At 39.4% G+C, this 17,220-nt stretch overlaps 3 protein-coding genes across 3 annotated transcripts in view; 2 read left to right on the top strand and 1 right to left on the bottom strand.

Annotated features, from left to right (window-relative positions):
• Positions 1 to 17,220, bottom strand: part of LOC134461304 (gamma-crystallin S-1-like) — a 383,074-nt gene that overhangs the window by 115,489 nt on the left and 250,365 nt on the right. The window lies entirely within an intron of this gene.
• On the top strand, positions 6,848 to 7,985 carry LOC134461845 (gamma-crystallin M2-like). Its single transcript, XM_063214686.1, has 2 exons — positions 6,848 to 7,570; positions 7,680 to 7,985. The coding sequence occupies exons 1-2, from the start codon at positions 7,448 to 7,450 to the stop codon at positions 7,956 to 7,958; spliced, it is 402 nt and encodes a 133-aa protein (XP_063070756.1). The 5' UTR covers positions 6,848 to 7,447; the 3' UTR covers positions 7,959 to 7,985.
• On the top strand, positions 15,043 to 16,178 carry LOC134461844 (gamma-crystallin M2-like). The gene is made up of 3 exons (XM_063214684.1): positions 15,043 to 15,054; positions 15,549 to 15,791; positions 15,900 to 16,178. Exons 1-3 carry the CDS (start codon positions 15,043 to 15,045, stop codon positions 16,176 to 16,178), a joined length of 534 nt encoding a protein of 177 aa, XP_063070754.1.

Here is a 17,220-nt window from a genome sequence, read left to right as displayed (position 1 = left end):
TTGCAAAAAAAAAAAAAAAACGTAAAGCAGAGGATTAGTGTTCAGTACTATCACGTTTTAAGTGTGTTGAATATGTAGAAAGCAATGCAATACTGATAATCCTATGCAAAATTTCCGTGACTTCATTAATGAGTTAAATATGGGACAGTTCATTTTGGCAGGGGGTCTGGGGGTTTTCCCCCAGAAAATGTTGTATTTCTTAGATGTAATTTCCTGCATTTTCACGCATTCTAACATCCCGTTTCCAGTTTCAGCTTAATAGGAACCAATACAAATCCAATTATATTTATTATTTAATTACAACCAATACCAATGCAATACGAATAAGAAGTTAACATTTTATCTCTATATATGAGGTCTATAATATATGAGCTTTATCAAATGCCTGTTACAGTACAAATTCACCATTTATAATGGAAGTGTGATGTGCACTTTACTACATATATACAGTATAACAGAGGGACCATTGGGTTAATGTCATGCAGGTCTCGATTTTGCCCCGACGGGCATAATTGCGCATTTCGGTTATTTCATTGAAAAAAAATAAAAAAATAAATTTAAAACAATTTTTTTTTTTTTTTACATCCGGGCCAGAAGGAACCCTCTGGCGGGCCGGATACGGCCCGCGGGCCGTACGTTTGACACCCCTGCACTAATGTATACCGAAGTGGTTTCCAAAATGGGGAGGTAATGCAGGGTGGTCACAGAGAAAAGTAACTTCACATAATAAATGGAAAATCCACAGGTAAACAGCTAACATAATATCATAAATTAGTTAGTAGCTCAATTCACTTGTATGGGTAATAAATATGGTAACCTTTCCTGGGTCGTGAAAATATTCTTCCAAAATGGGGGTCGCAGCTGAACCACTGGTATAGTGTAACTAGAACATGAAATTTGGTGCGTCACAGGAATGTGGTCATTTAGTACATGACAGCAGTGGGCCATGGCCAATGAGGGCACATTCGACCAATGAGGGCACATTCGGCCTACCACATAGGATGGGAAAGAGTGTGCGTGAAATTGAACTACTGTATGAGTATTAAGGGCATGTACGCATAATTTTAGTCAATTTTTAAAAATAAATACTGAGTTCAGCCCTCGACTTGGTTCCAGTTTGTTTTTTTTTAGTTTGCCGCCCCTGGTATAGGGAATTTTTCTGTCCAATTTAAGGTTCAATAAAAGGCTATAACTGCAGAATTCCGTAACAGGAATACTGCTCTCTGCTGCAATCAAGAAAATCCAAAACTGCATTAACTAAGAACCGACATCAAATTACAACATAGCCATCAATCACATTCACATTGATAAATCTGTATATATTGATGTAGGGCAGTCATGGGTCATCCAAGTTTGATTCCTGACCCACCAGGTTGGTTGATAGATTTACCCTGAGCATGGTACCGTCTCATTAGTGCTCCCTTGGGGTGCAGTTTGGGGCTTCCTCCTTGCATGTGTGAGGCATGAATGCAATTTTGTTGTGTGTAGTATGTGCTGTGGTGTACTGTAGTGCTTTTTCCATCAACAAGATGATTAGCTTTTACATGATGCACATCAAGAAGTTAGTGTGACATGTGATGGGAAAACAGTGATATCGTTCTAAAGTTGTTTGGTCGCATTAAGTTAATTTGCTCGGAAGAGATGGTTTTGTGGTAAAATGGATCATTACAAGTAGATGGAAGTTTTAATGCAGTACAGAAAAGCCACGCGGCCATAGATACTACGACTGGACCTAGTTCGAGAGTTCCAACACTTGTTTGAACGTGCTTGAACACATGGTGATGCGTGTCATGCCAGTTCACTATGCGAATGGAAAATCATTTTTCGAGTCAGGAAAATGCACATGAACAAGGTTTGTTTTAACGTGGTATTATTTCACTAGAATTGTTCTGTTCATGGACATTGCTATGACAGTACAGAGAGCCTTAAGTAACAGATTTAAAGGGTTTATGAAACAAAAACAAACGGTCATTCCCATTAAAGCCTTGTTTTTTCTGATAGCATCGATGTGACTTTGAACCCAATCATCCTGGAGGAACTTGTGAAAATGGCAATTCAAAGTGTGAATTCTGTGAAATTTGGTGTGACTAATGAGCTGGGCTGTGACATCAAAGAGGAGAGTCCCAGGTTTGCTAGTATGGCGATCTGAGAAAACAACACACATTTGATGGACCCACATCTTATAAAGGAACCAAAATTCTGATACAAACATCAGCGTGTCGAAAAACCACACATCCAACCTCATGAGAAAAAACAAGGCCGACAGGCGGACAACAGATGCGTCCCTCTATGCCAGTTCCAACTATGCCATTTTTCCCCCCAAACGCCCCCTGGCCTCCTCCTAGCCTGTCAACGCCCCCCGAGGATGTACTTTTTGTTTATTGGTCATCATGGACACTCCAAATATTGTGGCAGGCAGCAAGGCAGCAAAATGGCGAGACATGGCTTTATTTTTTGCAGTTTAGGGTATAATAAGCTTATCATCATTCTTGGATTTGGAAAAGAACCATAGGCTATGATTTGAAATTTCACATAGCCTAGATGAAGTAGGTTACATTAGAAATTACCAGACATTTATTAGGCCTAACAACCTTTAGTATCACGCCATTTCAGCATTATGTGCATGTGGGAAAGAATTTAAACATCGACAAATAATAAATAAATAAAACCGTTTGGGTGAATCATGCGCTTATGGGTTGACCCTTTAGGTGAATTATGGACTTTTTTTCAATACCAGCTTCACCGTCAAGGCACAAAGCAGTGAACTTCCGTGCCAGAGTTTATCAAATGCACACGACTGCAAAGCAATTACGAAAGACGCGTTCTCTTCTGTACTCTCTCTGAGCGCAACGAAAAGCACCATTGCCCTTCCAAATGGCAGTTGGTTTGATTTTTTAAACTCACTGCATTTTTTTAAAAACACGCATTTTGTGCATTAATAACGTGAAACTCAATTACCCAGAATGCTGCACGTGAGCTCTCTACCCGGGTGATTCTGGAAAACAAACATGGCGGCAACTCGCTTTACTACCTTAATAATGTGTTAATCCGACGCTAGATTTCTTAACTGATGAAAATCGAAGGCAGAAATCAACATTGTAGTGTCTAAATATGAGGTCGATTGGTCTATTTGTGGCGTACATCACGATCGGCTGAGTTGTTGGCCTCACGTTTGTCAGTTAGCCTGTAGCTAGGCTACTTTTCGCCAACGTTAGCATCCGGTTTAGTATAGAAAGGCTATGCTTGCACGCATTCGCTCCGGTCCAAAATGGCAAGTCTGCCGCCTTGTGGCCACAGGAAGGAACAATTTAAAGAAAGCGTTTCAGACAGACAACAATTTAATGAAAGCGTTTCAGACGGACAACAATTTAATGAAAGCGTTTCAGACGGACGGACGGACAGACAGACCCTGTTATAGAGATGCTGGACGCATCTAAAAACAGCAGCACAAATCTATTTCAGAGGCACTGATACATCTGCAGAAAGTGACATGTCTGACAGGCGAAGTGACGATTGTTGACCTAGCCTGACAGTTTGTTTTCTTTATGGTTACGGTTGCTAAGGGCGCTTTGCCATGACCCCAAGATGACATGGCGTGTGTATTTGTTGCCAAAGGGGGGACATTTTGATTCAATTGCGCGATATAGTGTGATTGAAATGCATGTACATGCAAAACTATTATCAACTAGAGAAAAAACGGAGGTAATAGGCTGTTGGAGCAGCCCCTAAATCCTAAAAAAGAAGAAGAGAGAAAAAAAGTAGGCCTACGCTATATGCATCTCCGTTTATTCGCTAAGCAGTAGCCCAGTCTGTGAGTTGGCTGACTTCGACCGAGAGCACCACGGAGGCTGAAGCGCGGATATCCCAAAACCAATTTATTGACCAGTTGAATGGCAATCAACAAAAAGTGCATATCCCGAGAGCATTTGCATCGGTTTGGCATGTAATGTGCATTACCCTTTCCTGAAAACAACATACAAAGCAGATGGACAAGGTAAAACTTAGCCTAAAGCAAAGCAGTGCACGAGCAGTTACAGGGGCAGTTTCAGTCTGCACGCCGGCGATGTCAATTGTTGGAACTGCTTGAGACAATAGCATTCTCTTCAGTCCAACCATGCCCGCGATCTCCACATTTGTGGTGAAGCACGAGGGGTGGAAATGTGCCGAGCACAACAGTGACCAAGAGCTTGCTTCAAAACCACGCCGGTGTGGCAGCTTTTGTGATATGCACCGGAATTCTCATCCACATGTACATCTGCTTGTACGAGGCTATGGCAAGCGATGTGGGACAAATGTATTATGGCAGGAAGCGAATGTCAACATAAACAGAGATTACACAATCTTCGATATGGTCAGCAAATGTTTTGGGGCTGTCATTTATGTTATGCCTACACTTTGGAATTAGATCAGTCTTGTTGTTACACAGGCATATTTGATTTAGCCCAACTGTACCCTATACTTAACTTTACTCAGTCTATCCAACAAGCAGATAGCCTACAGGGCGGATGAGAATCCGGTGCATATCACAAAAGCTGCCACACCGGTGCCTGCGTACGAATTGGATCCACAGAGCCCTTGTTTTAGCCTTCTTCACAGTTGGCCACAGTTCCATCATTCTTCACAGAAGGGAACTTGTGCAAAGATATTCCTTCTGTCAAGTAGCCTTTTTTGCAGCTGGCACCGTTCGGCCCTCCAGCAACACACTGCTTGACACTGCGCTTTGGCTTGGTACTAGCCGCCATTGCTCTGAACAAGGTGGAATAAGGTGAACTCCCCCCTTTTATGTCACGCATATCATTTGCATAAAATTTGCATGTCACCAAAAAAAACGAACATAACACTTTTTGGGAACGTTTTAACATGACTTTTAGGACAAAATATCACCCAGACAATATCCCATTTTATTCACAAGGCTTAGAACTGTCAGAATCTGTCCTGGAAATGGTCCAATTCCTTTACTTTGTTTTCGTTTCATAAACCCTTTAAGGACAACTGCCAATTTCAATATGCTGTTGTATCGCTCACGCTACCCTTGACTTGTCAGTATCAAGTGATGCTGCATTTTTCGACTCAGCCCTTGAGCTATTCTAATGGGGGCAGACTTTGTTTACATTAAAAACTTTCTTAACATAGGCCTGCTCCAAATATTATCCCAAAAGGTATAGCTGTTTGCTAGTTGTCTGCTGATGTTGCATAACCTTTTGGATGTTATTGGGAATGTTTTTATGAAATGTAAACAAACGCCTGCCCCCATTACAATGACCAGGATCTTGGAAAAGGCTGAAGAAGAAAAAAAAAAATTCTCAGGTACTGACAAGTCCTGGGTAGTGTGAGCATTACAACTTCATGTCGAAATTGGCAGAAGTTATCCTTTGAGTGAAGACATAGCCATTACAAGGCTCTGCACTAAGATGCAGTCAGTAAGTTGTTTTTGCTTAAACTGTCATGGAATGACGTAAATAGTTTATGACAAAGAAAAACCCAAATTCTGTAGCTCCCTCCCCTATAATCATGTTTGCAAAAAATGCAGTTCCCCTGTTGCGATATAGCCTCGCGCACCATCCTACGTACTTCCGCCAAGAGACTTGGCTCTGCACTATGTCTGGTACCTGTTTTCTGTGGAGCGATGTTGACCGGTAGGATTTGCACCGGTGTTTTGACAAACGGTCCTACATTGCAATTTTATCCTATGGTAGGATGTTCTGTCAGACATGTCTGTTAAACGGTCCTACATCGCCATAGATAGACGTCAGACATGTTTGTTCAACAATTTAAAAGTGAAATCCTGATTTTTCTGAAAATGTCCTTCCTGGTTCCTGCAATCGCGTCAGATCAAACAACCTCCAGACCATGAATACAAAATGAAATGGTAGTATTATGGGATCGTCAAGATAGTTGCGATAACCATAGAGTCATGGAATTCAGAGTTGTGACAACCGGGGTACAGGAAGTCGGCTGGTGACATGATTCATAAAGCTTTAAATAATCAGACAGACTTCAGACAACTTGCAATACAATAACATCTTTGACTTTGCTAGAGTAAATTACTGAGAAAGTTTCAAATTGATATCTCATTGTTTAAAATGTTAGTCTATTCCCCAAGTATTTCAAATCTAAGCTAAAGACACACCTTTTCTCTTCTGCTTTTTAACTTCACTGACAGGCACTTCCACTTATTTTAATTATCAGTCTATTTTTTTACTTTACATATTATTTTCCCCCCTCATTTTTATTTTATTTTCAAATGCATTCTACTTCTTTTTTTCTTATTTTAAAAACATTTATTTTTATTGTAAGTTACTTTTATTTCTATTTTATTTTTGCATTTTAATTACTCTCCTATTGTTAATTCACTGAAGCTTTGTTATACTTTCTCTACTGTTATGTATTTGTTTTGATTGTAAAGTGTCCTTGGGTATCTTGAAAGGCGCTCAAAATAAAATGTATTATTATTATTATTATTATTATTAGAGATTATTTGTAATTACTGATTTACTATTAATGATAAGATCCCAAGAACCCCTTTGAGCATCTTCAAGTGTGCATTCTTACCAATGCCCCTCAGTGGCCACAACATTCTGCAAAGAACATATTATTCAGCATAACAATATATTGTTCTATTCTATTACATTCCATTATATTATATTATATTATATTATATTATATTATATTATATTATATTATATTGGGCTATAGGGTTTGGTGGGCCCCAGAATGTTTTCCCATTTCGAAGTGGGCCTTGGTACTCTGAAGTTTGAGAATGGCTGTTCTAGAGTGTAAAAAGCACACAGTATAGAATTCATTCATTATTTCTAAATGCATTCATTGCCAAATAATACCCTTTTAGGTTCTGCTTCGGACAACAGCCCTTTACAACACTGTTCAGGTGATGACTCATGGCATTGAAACAAAGGTACAACAGATAGTTAAGAATGAAGTTGAGTATAAAAGCGACCGAGTGGCAAGGTAATGGCAAGCCAGGTTTGAGACATAAGCAGCCAAAATGATGGGCAGGGTAAGACTTGTAAACAGTTACATTTTAGACTCTTGCTTTGAATTTTGTGCTTATTGATGATTGAGAGTGATTTTGTTAAATATTAGCACAAAAGTTCCCATTGAAAAAATATTATATGTAAATTTGGTGAATGGTTTGTGATCTCAGTTGCTGTGTATAGCCTAACAATTTAAAAGCTAGTAAAGAGAAACAATTTATTACAATCAATAAGCATGTAGTACACTACAAGTTACAGTAGGCCTATACTAACAATGTTTACAAGGTACAGGAGAAAACAACATTTCATGTCTGTGTACTCTACTCTGAATATAGATCACCTTCTACGAGGACAGGAACTTTGGGGGCCGTTCCTGGGACTGCAGTGGAGACAGTGCTGATTTCTCCCCCTACCTCAGCCGCTGCGGCTCCTTCAGGGTGCACAATGGCTGTTGGATGATGTACGACCAGTCCAACTACATGGGAAACCAGTACTTCATGAGGAGGGGAGAGTACCCTGACTACATGAGCATGTGGGGTTGGAACAACTCTATCCATTCCTGCCGTCATATCCCCATGGTAACAAAAAAATATGTGTGCAGATTAGAAAAATTGGTTTAAGGTATATTAAGCACGTTGTGCATAGGATTAGTTTGTAACCAAGCCTACTTTCTACTTGTACTTACAGCACAGAGGAAACTACAGAATGAGGATCTACGAGAGGGAGAACTTCGGTGGTCAGATGCATGAGTGTATGGACGATTGTGACAGCATGATGGATCGCTACCGTATGAACCAGTGCCAGTCTTGCCACGTGATGGATGGTCACTGGCTCATGTATGAGCAGCCCCACTACAGAGGAAGACAGTACTACTTCCCTCCTGGAGAGTACAGAAGCTGGAGAAACATGGGATACCCCAACATGAGATTCAGTAGCATGAGGCGTATCACGGACTCTATGCACTAAGCACTTGAAACTTGAACCTGAAATATGTTGTCAGAAGATTGGAATAAAACATTAATTTAAAAAGGCTTTTATGTATTATTTTATATGTCCCCACTATGAACAAAAGTTAAGAGAGTTTCAAAACACCCATACAACACCTCACAACAAAATTCTGTCTTGCCACCCCAGTCCAACAATCAATAACCATATGTATAGATTAGTGTAAAATTGTTATCTTTCTAAACATTATCCTCTTATTTGCTGCACCACAAGGAAGATATTTCACAGTAAAATTAAGGTCAGTCAGTGAGCAAAAGTCCTACCCCTCTATTAGGTAAACTGTCAATTCAATAAAATGAAGAGTGAAGCTACATTACGAAGATCTGATGCATCATAAAACAGAAGATTTTTGTAAAAAAAAAAACCCTCTTTCCTATATGTGCTAATTACATTACAATGCATCCAGAAAGTATTCACAGCGCTTCACTTTTTCCGCATTTTATTATGTTACAGCCTTATTCCAAATTGTATTCAATTAATCTCTGTCCTCAAGATGTAACATAAATACCCCATTATGACTTTGTAGAACCACCTTTGGCAGCAACTACATTCATTTTTTCATTTCTAAATGGAAAGGGATTAAAAGGGAGGTCATGGGTGTGTGTTACAACCTTTCTTTACATTGAAATTTTACATTTTGAGTCTGCACCTGGCTAAAATAGATGGGTGTGAGTTTTGAATGAAATCCTAAGGAGAGTATCATGATCTGCTTCTGTAGTCACAGTGCATGTTGACATGCATGCTTCTTTAGGTGTAATTCACATTTCCAATGTTGACGGCATTCATACATCCCCAAACGATGTCAGTCCCACAACCATGGTTGACTAGCCAGATGATGCACTTTTTTTGTAAAACTCACTTGTTTACCACACTCACTTGTTTACTGCATTATTATTATTGTTACCTCAGGATCTTTCGAGCTAACTAGCAAAAACCTTTCAGTACTCATCTAGATTCATGGTTGTAAGTGGTTTATGCACAATAATTTATTTACCATCGTACAATGTCATTGGTTTTCAGTCCATTGATAAAAAAAAGGCAGAGAAGCTAGATATAACAAGCCTCTGGCGATTCTCTTTTGAAGTGAGTATGACTAGAGCAATGTAAAATTCCGTAGCTGCTGAGAAAAGAGTCCCTCAACATGCGACAATTTCATTATAGAAGGGTTATTTCATTTCAAACGATTTTCTATCAACAGAGACACTTACATCAATGTTATAATTGATTTTGCTCTTTTTAGTGTGGCACCGATCAATCAACTGCCAATCGGCTGGTGGATATTGGCCAAAAATAGCCTGATCGGTATGGGCAAAAACATGCCGATCAAAAAGCAGATCACGCGACAATTTCCAAATGAGACACACAGAACCGGCAAAACGGCAAGCATCTCGACATCACAATGACTTCTCCTGTTCAGACTTTCTTTAAAGTGTGTGAGAAAAACATAATTTGCCGTATGCAATGCATGTAGTTGTGAAATCCCTTGAGGTAGAAGTATCCCTTGACAATTTAATACCAGTAACCATATCAGACATCTAAGGGCATTTTCACACCTAGTCCCCTTTAAGTGAACCACACTCAGACCTCTTTAAGTGGACCAAAAAGTGAACTGACAGCAAAAGGACTCAGTTCTGTTTTTGTTCATATTGGACGGAATTCTCCCGTCACCAATTAAGTCTGTTTTACACGCGCACCTTTTACGCACTTTCATCTTGACGATCATTGCCTCTAAATTCCCACAGTAACAAACACATTGTATTTACCGACTTTTAAAAGCACTTCTCCGCTTCTCACACAGCAGCAACATGACATAAACATCATTGGAAATATGTGGATCTCAGCTGTCCATTAGCATATGACACTTGCATGCATGCTGAAGGATGGACAAGGAAATCGCAAGTGGGAAATGGACACATGTGATACATACTAGGGATGCAAATTATCGATTAATTCATTAATCATTAGTTGATAGTCTTATCGAACGACTTACGATTAATTGATAAGCGGCCTTTCCCCCCCGAAATCTCAATATTTCTTGAAAAAAAAACTACTAAATCAAAAAAATGTAATTAAAAATTGAGATGAAATACCACATTTAAATTAATTCTATTTCAATTCTTGAATCCAAAGGTGATTTAAATATTCCCACTATTCACACCCCTCTTCATACACACTCTTCACATGCCCATTTCACCTGGGTCTCTTGTCAGTTGAATTGTCGATTAATTGCGATTAATGTTTTTTAATCGATTAATGCATTGATTAATCGATTAATCGTTTGCATCCCTAATACATACCAATGTGAAAGGGCAGAAAATGAGCCTTCCATTGGTACTATGCATCATTACATTCTACGAAGCGATGTCAACGTGAACATTGATTGCAAACGTGTGTGCAAAACTTTATATTCTTTCCACACATGAGAATTGACTTAAACACGCAGCTGATGGGGTGTAGTAGAGACCAGAAGCGAAATGTCAAAGATATGCTCTGACAAGTATAGGCCTCCCTCTTTACGCTTAGCTGTAATAACCATCAGTAAATATTTTTGTGTTTTACAAAAACAGATGGGACAACCTGTAGCCTACTTTGATGTGCGTAAAGGGAAAAGCGCGTAAGTGCATGGGAGAATGCACGTTAGATTCATTTACAAGCAAAACTCCCTGATTTTGGCCTGGCCCCACCCAAAGTCCACAACTGGTGAAATCCCACGTAAGTCACACACTTGAGCAAGCACGGAGGCGCCGTTGCACGCTTTCTTTGACTTTGTATAACAATGAAATCAAGAAAGCTCGAAGGCAGTACTTCTCTCAGATCATTGCTGAAAATTCAAATAACGCTAAAATACTGTTCAATACCATTGATAAACTTATCAACCCTCCACTTACAATTCCTACAGAGCTCCACTCTGTAGAGAAATGCAATGAGTTTGCAACTTTTTTTAGTGATAAAATTTTAACTATAAGGAGCAATATCATACCGTCTAATACTGATGTCAGCTACATTTCTCCATGTCAATTTCTGCCCAGCCAAGCCTGTCTCCCCAGTTTTACTCCTATTCATCAAGATGAGTTAGGAGAGATAGTTCGACAGCTAGGCTCTGCTACCTGCTCCCTTGACCCTATACCTACTAAATTGCTCAAAGAGGTCTTCAGCTGTTTAGCTACTGACATTTTAAATATTGTTAATTCATCACTCCTCTCTGGTACTTTCCCTTCCTGTCTTAAACATGCATTGGTTACTCCTCTGTTAAAGAAACATACCCTTGATCCCTTAGCTTTTGAGAGTTATAGGCCCATTTCAAACTTACCATTTTTAGGTAAAATCCTTGAGAAGGTTGCCTACAAGCAGCTTTTACTCTTATCTGTCCCACAACTCCCTTTTCGATGCCTACCAATCTGGATTCCGTGTGAATCATAGTACAGAGACTGCTTTGATCAGAGTTGTCAATGATCTTAAAATGGCCACTGATAACCATAAAGTATCTGTTCTGGTTCTTCTAGACTTAAGTGCTGCGTTTGACACTGTGGATCATATACGATTTTAATCCAACGACTACAAGATCAAATCGGCATTTGCGGTAGTGCCCTTGCCTGGATCACTTCTTATTTAAATGGGAGATCCTTCTCTGTCACTATTAACAATTTCTTCTCTGACTCTATGGATACCTCTCATGGGATACCTCAGGGATCAATCCTGGGCCCTCTGCTTTTTAATTTATATATGCTACCACTTGGGCATATCATCCGGCAACCATGGTCTTTCATATCACTCCTATGCAGATGATACCCAGTTGTACATTTCTTTTTTCCCCTGACGACCCAGTCCAGTAAATGACCTAATAAGTTGTGTCTCAGACATCAAAAACTGGATGGGTCAGAATTTTTTATTGTTAAACGACAGCAAGACAGAGATTTTAGTTGTAGGCCCCAAGGCTCGTAGAGAACATCTTTGTACGTTTTTAGCCCCCTTCAGGTAATACCTTGTGATGATGTCAGAAATTTGGGGTGTGACCCTTGATACAGATCTTAATTTTAACAAACATATATCTGTTTATCACTAAGACGGCATTTTACCATCCTGCGAAATATTACTAAAGTACGTGGCCTCTCGTCTCCTCAGGACTCTGAAAAGTTAGTTTCATGCTTTTATCTCCAGCCGCCTTGATTACTGCAACTCCCTATATGCCGGGCTCACTAAACAGGCACTCAACAAACTCCAACTCATTCAGAATACAGCTGCCAGAATACTGACAAGAACATCCAAATTTGGACACATCACCCCAATTCTGAAATCTCTTCACTGGCTGCCTGTACAACAAAGAATACATTTTAAAATACTTCTGATCACTTTTAAAGCAGTAAATGGCTTGGCCCCTACCTACATCTCTGACATCATCCCTCTACCATCCTACCCGTTCGTTGAGAACATCAAATAAAGGTCTTTTATGCGTCCCCAAAATTAACACCAACACTGCACATGGTGCTTTTAGTTATTGTGCCCCTACCCTTTGGAATTCCCTCCCCCTAGAACTAAGGTCAGTGACTTCTACTCCCGCTTTTAAAAAGGGTCTTAAAACGTTTTTATTTACACAAGCTTTTGGTTGAGTTGATTTTTATTGACATTGTTTTATTTCCTAAGGGTTTTTATGTTTTTTTATTTTTTTACTTTGATTTTACTTTTATTCTATTTATTTTGCTCTGGGCCCTTGCAGACTATGTGTCTAGTCTAGTGTTTGGTGTTTAAAAGGTCTTATCATTGCAATGGGTTTTTATTTTTGTTTATTTCTACCTATTATTATATATGTTTATATTTTCACTCAGTTTTAGTGCTGTTTTTAAATTTTCTACTTTTCCTCCTTTTAATCTTACAGCACATTGAGTCTATGTAAGCCATATGAAATGTGCTTTATAAATAAACTTGACTTGACTTGACTTACGCACCCTAACGCGGGTGGGAGAATACAGTCCATTGTGAGGGTATTACAAAATCAGAATCGACTGCTCTCCCTGGTCCTGCTAGGCTTTTATGGTGTGTCAGTACTCTTTTTAATCACACCTGGTCCTCTAGAGCTCTCCTCAATTAATTACACCTTATCACTAGCGCAACTTGTCAGGACTCATGAGCGAACTGTACTGCGAACTCTACGAACTGTACTTCAATTTTAATTTAAATCTAATTTAAAAAGCCGCAGCATCCACAACAGCACTCAAGTTTAAGTATTTTCGCCGCAATTGACGGTTTTAAAGTGGTACTAATTATTCCATTGTAATAACAGTAACATTGTCCCAATGTGTAATGGCCCTTTTCTCCATGAAACGGACATGAAAATAATGGCTATTAACATCCACACAATACATGGAAGTAATGAAGGTTTGGCGAGGATTTTTTCTGTTCTCATGTTTAAGGTTTTCAACCTGCCAATCAACCCCTTCATCAATAATGAACTTCACAAAAAAAGGAGAAAACCTGAGTCCGTTGCATGACCAAAGCTTTTTCAAGTTGAAGCACAAAACTGGGGTTATCTTGGATAGCTCTTTTGCAAATGTGTGCACTCATTGCCACATGGGTGCATGTGGAATTTAAGTCACACAAAAATATGCACAAAAAAGCGACATGCATAACTTTTCATGCAACATTTGGGTGTACTGAGACTTACTTGACATGAAAAAAGTGCATATGCATGAAAGGGATACGCCAACCCCAGGTCAAATTGAGGGTCTCCCTCCAGTCCCGAAACTTACGGTAAATAGTGGATGAACGCATTTTCCTGGTGACCCGGAAAGCCATTGCCTGAATCTATCAGCACTGACCATATTTTGGTTTCACGTAGTAATTGCAGTCTGCCGTCACCATTGAAAGATTTTGGGCAAAGTTAATTGATTTACTGGATTTTTTCCTCAATTACTTTCTGTGTTCTGTACATTCACATTTAGTGCAAATGAAGGCACAAATCAACATGGAGAGCTGGACTTGGTCATTTTGGAACTATTTTCCAGCATGGAAAAACAGCCAAAGCACACCAAATAGCCTTTTTTTTCCACAGCACCCCGTACCAACTGCTTGAATGCTTTAAAATTTCATGTTAAATGGGATGCACAATGACCATGAAAACCTGTTTATACATGGATTGATGTATCTGAACTCTTCTGCAGACTTTCACATATACAAAGATTCAGTAGGAAATCAAAGTCAAAGTACATGAGGTCCTGGTTCACTGCTCATAAATCCCCACAGGTAGGCATACAGTAACTGCTGAGTGACTGAGCTTCAATGAACCCGCTTGATCCCTTGTCAATGTGGGTCAAGTATCCAATTAGTGTTAAGTCTCCCTGACGAAGACTCTTGGGTCAAAACGTGGTCAGTTTTCTTTGCCTTACAAGTAAAAATATAAAATCTGAGTACCTCAGTTTTTTTGTTTTCTCTCATAGTTCTATCTCCCAAAATGTAATCTGGGTTAAAATATGGGTGGGAAATCTGGGAAATTAATCAGGGACAAGAGGCATTTCTACTTTGAGGCGGTCAATGGTATGTGTGTGGCAGCCAGGCAATGGCTTGGCTTAACTTGGCTTTCTGCCATTATTTTACCAAAACAATGATTCATAGTACTGTAGTCAGAATACCCTTTAAGCACCTATACAGTCACCCTTGACATCCTCTAGGATTCACTAGATTTTCTCTTTCATTTACCATGAAACCACAGAACATACTAGTTGTCTATGGGTCTAAACATACATTGCACCATGTGATGTTCTTTTTGTGAGAATGCCAATTGTATTTTAGGTCTCATCAAAAGAGTGAAACACACTGTCTTTACTTTTTTTAAAATACTATGTGCAACCATTATTCCTAAATGCATTCATTAGCAAATAATAACCCTTTAGGTTCAGCATTGAAAACAGGCACTTTTCAACATGATTGGGCTGATGACTCAGGGTTTTGAAACAAAGGTGCAACATATAGTTAAGAGGTGGGAGTAAGTTCAGTATAAAAAGACCACAGGGCCAGGTAATGGTGAACCAGGTGTAAGACGCACATAGCAATCATGATGGGCAGGGTAAGATCCTATATTCTACACAAATTATAATTACAGGGCTGATAGTATTCAGACTCAGTGCCTGATTTCAGGCTTGACAGAGTTTGACTGTAAGAATAAAATGCAGTCAGGTTTTTCTTAGTTCAAAATGAGCTGATAGTTCAGGCCCAGGATTTTCTTCTACTATCAGTCCTGTAATTATTGTGCCCTTTCTCTTAAATGCCATGATTTTTGGTAAACAATGCTGATAGACTTGGGAAATGATTTTCAAACATTGCTTATATAAGGTGTATTGAGGACAAACAGACCGATATGTGGAAAACCCAAATTGCATAGAATTATTAAAGGAGAAATGAGTGTATGGATAATAAATGTTATGTACTGTATAGGTCATGTCACCCCTGACTGATTCCTTAACCAAATACAGTGCATGCTAACATTCTTAATAATAACTGACGATATTATGTGGCCATCAAGTCTTCTCTAGGGTGTAATTTTTTTTTTTTTTTTAACAGATCACCTTCTACGAGGACAGGAACTTTGGGGGCCGTTCCTGGGACTGCAGTGGAGACTGTGGTGACTTCTCCCCCTACCTCAGCCGCTGTGGCTCCGTCAGGGTGCACAATGGCTGCTGGATGATGTACGACCAGAACAACTACATGGGAAACCAGTACTTCATGAGGAGGGGAGAGTACCCTGACTACATGAGCATGTGGGGTTGGAACAATTCTATCCATTCCTGCCGTCATATCCCCATGGTAAATGAATGATAACAAATGTTAGCTGTTTTTACAAACATCATTTTGGGTATTACTGGACAATTCTGTGCAGAACTTCTCTTATAATGTTTATGTCTTATCTTACAGTACAGAGGAAACTACAGAATGAGGATGTACGAGAGGGAGAACTTCGGTGGTCAGATGCATGAGTGTATGAACGACTGTGACAACATGATGGATCGCTACCGTATGAACCACTGCCAGTCTTGTCACGTGATGGATGGTCACTGGCTCATGTATGAGCAGCCCCACTACAGAGGAAGACAGTACTACTTCCCCCCTGGAGAGTACAGAAGCTGGAGAAACATGGGATACCCCAACATGAGATTCATGAGCATGAGACGTATCATGGATTCTTGGTACTAAGAACATTATGAAATGTGAGACGGTCTGAATAAACCTTTTTAATGACATAAACCAGCTTCTTTTTTTATTGAAATGCAATGAATGTGAACAACATCCGCAGTGTTTCACAATAGGATCTAAAACATCCACATGTGTCTGACATTTATATGTTCTGCACGTGTTATAGTGATCAATCAATTAATTGTGTCACTACACTCTAGCCATCCTTTCAGCTTTGTGCCTATTTTACTGTAGTAAAATTACATTATCCCGTTAAGACACAGTGTTTTACATTTGCTGTTACCAGAATGACAATGACCAAGTCATACTAAAGGCCTTGTGTTATGTCATAGTAGTATAGTGCTTTGGTAATCAACTTTTCAATGTCTATTACAGCGTTCCACTGGTGGAATGGCTACAGATTGTTGCTTCTAGGGTTGCCTGTAGTATTTAATAGTCTTTGTCTGAGTCACCACTGAATTCCCATTAACCATTGATGTTCGCCCCCTCTCTCTGTAACCAATGACCCTCCCTGAGTCAGCACTGAACCCCATAGTCACCATTCACCACCGAAAACCTCTCAGTTACCCCTCTGTCACCACTGAACACACTCACAATTTTAGTTTGTGTCAATCATAGAAACTACGTAAGTAGAAAAAAAGGGAATTTGACTTTTTATGTGCAGTACATCATGCTACAAGTCTTCTGAAAGAACAACAAAGACGTGGTGTATGGATAACAACAAGTTTATTCCACCATCTCAAACAAGAGGTAAAAAAAACAATCACTATCGTGGGATCAATTTGGTCACAAAAAAATGAGCTATAGAGGGGTGTTGTGGTGCAGCGCACTACCAAGGCAAAGTGCAGTAAATGAGAAGGAGAAAATCCCTTACCTTAGGCTAAGATTGGATATTGTAGTTATTGCAAATTTGACAGAGTAATATCTCTGAATCGGGACATTTGAATCATAAGGCTTTGTCACAAGATAAAAGAGCTGTAATGAAGACCATTTTCACTAAACTCAATTGACAAAATATGTAGTTACGGCACTTTGCTTTTGT

Source organism: Engraulis encrasicolus, chromosome 13, assembly GCF_034702125.1.
Source record: "Engraulis encrasicolus isolate BLACKSEA-1 chromosome 13, IST_EnEncr_1.0, whole genome shotgun sequence".
NCBI lineage: Eukaryota > Metazoa > Chordata > Actinopteri > Clupeiformes > Engraulidae > Engraulis > Engraulis encrasicolus.
The sequence above is the reverse complement of the archived record's forward strand: the minus strand, read 5'-3'. Positions and strand labels throughout refer to the sequence as shown.

What these genes read in the sequence shown, in the direction of transcription:
- LOC134461844 (XM_063214684.1), top strand. An exon ending in CCTGCCGTCATATCCCCATG is followed by an intron (nt 15,792 to 15,899) that starts GTAAATGAATGA and finishes CTTATCTTACAG; the next exon opens with TACAGAGGAAACTACAGAAT.
- LOC134461845 (XM_063214686.1), top strand. Translation starts at nt 7,448, where the DNA reads ATGATGTACGACCAGTCCAACTACATGGGAAACCAGTACTTCATGAGG. An exon ending in CCTGCCGTCATATCCCCATG is followed by an intron (nt 7,571 to 7,679) that starts GTAACAAAAAAA and finishes TTGTACTTACAG; the next exon opens with CACAGAGGAAACTACAGAAT.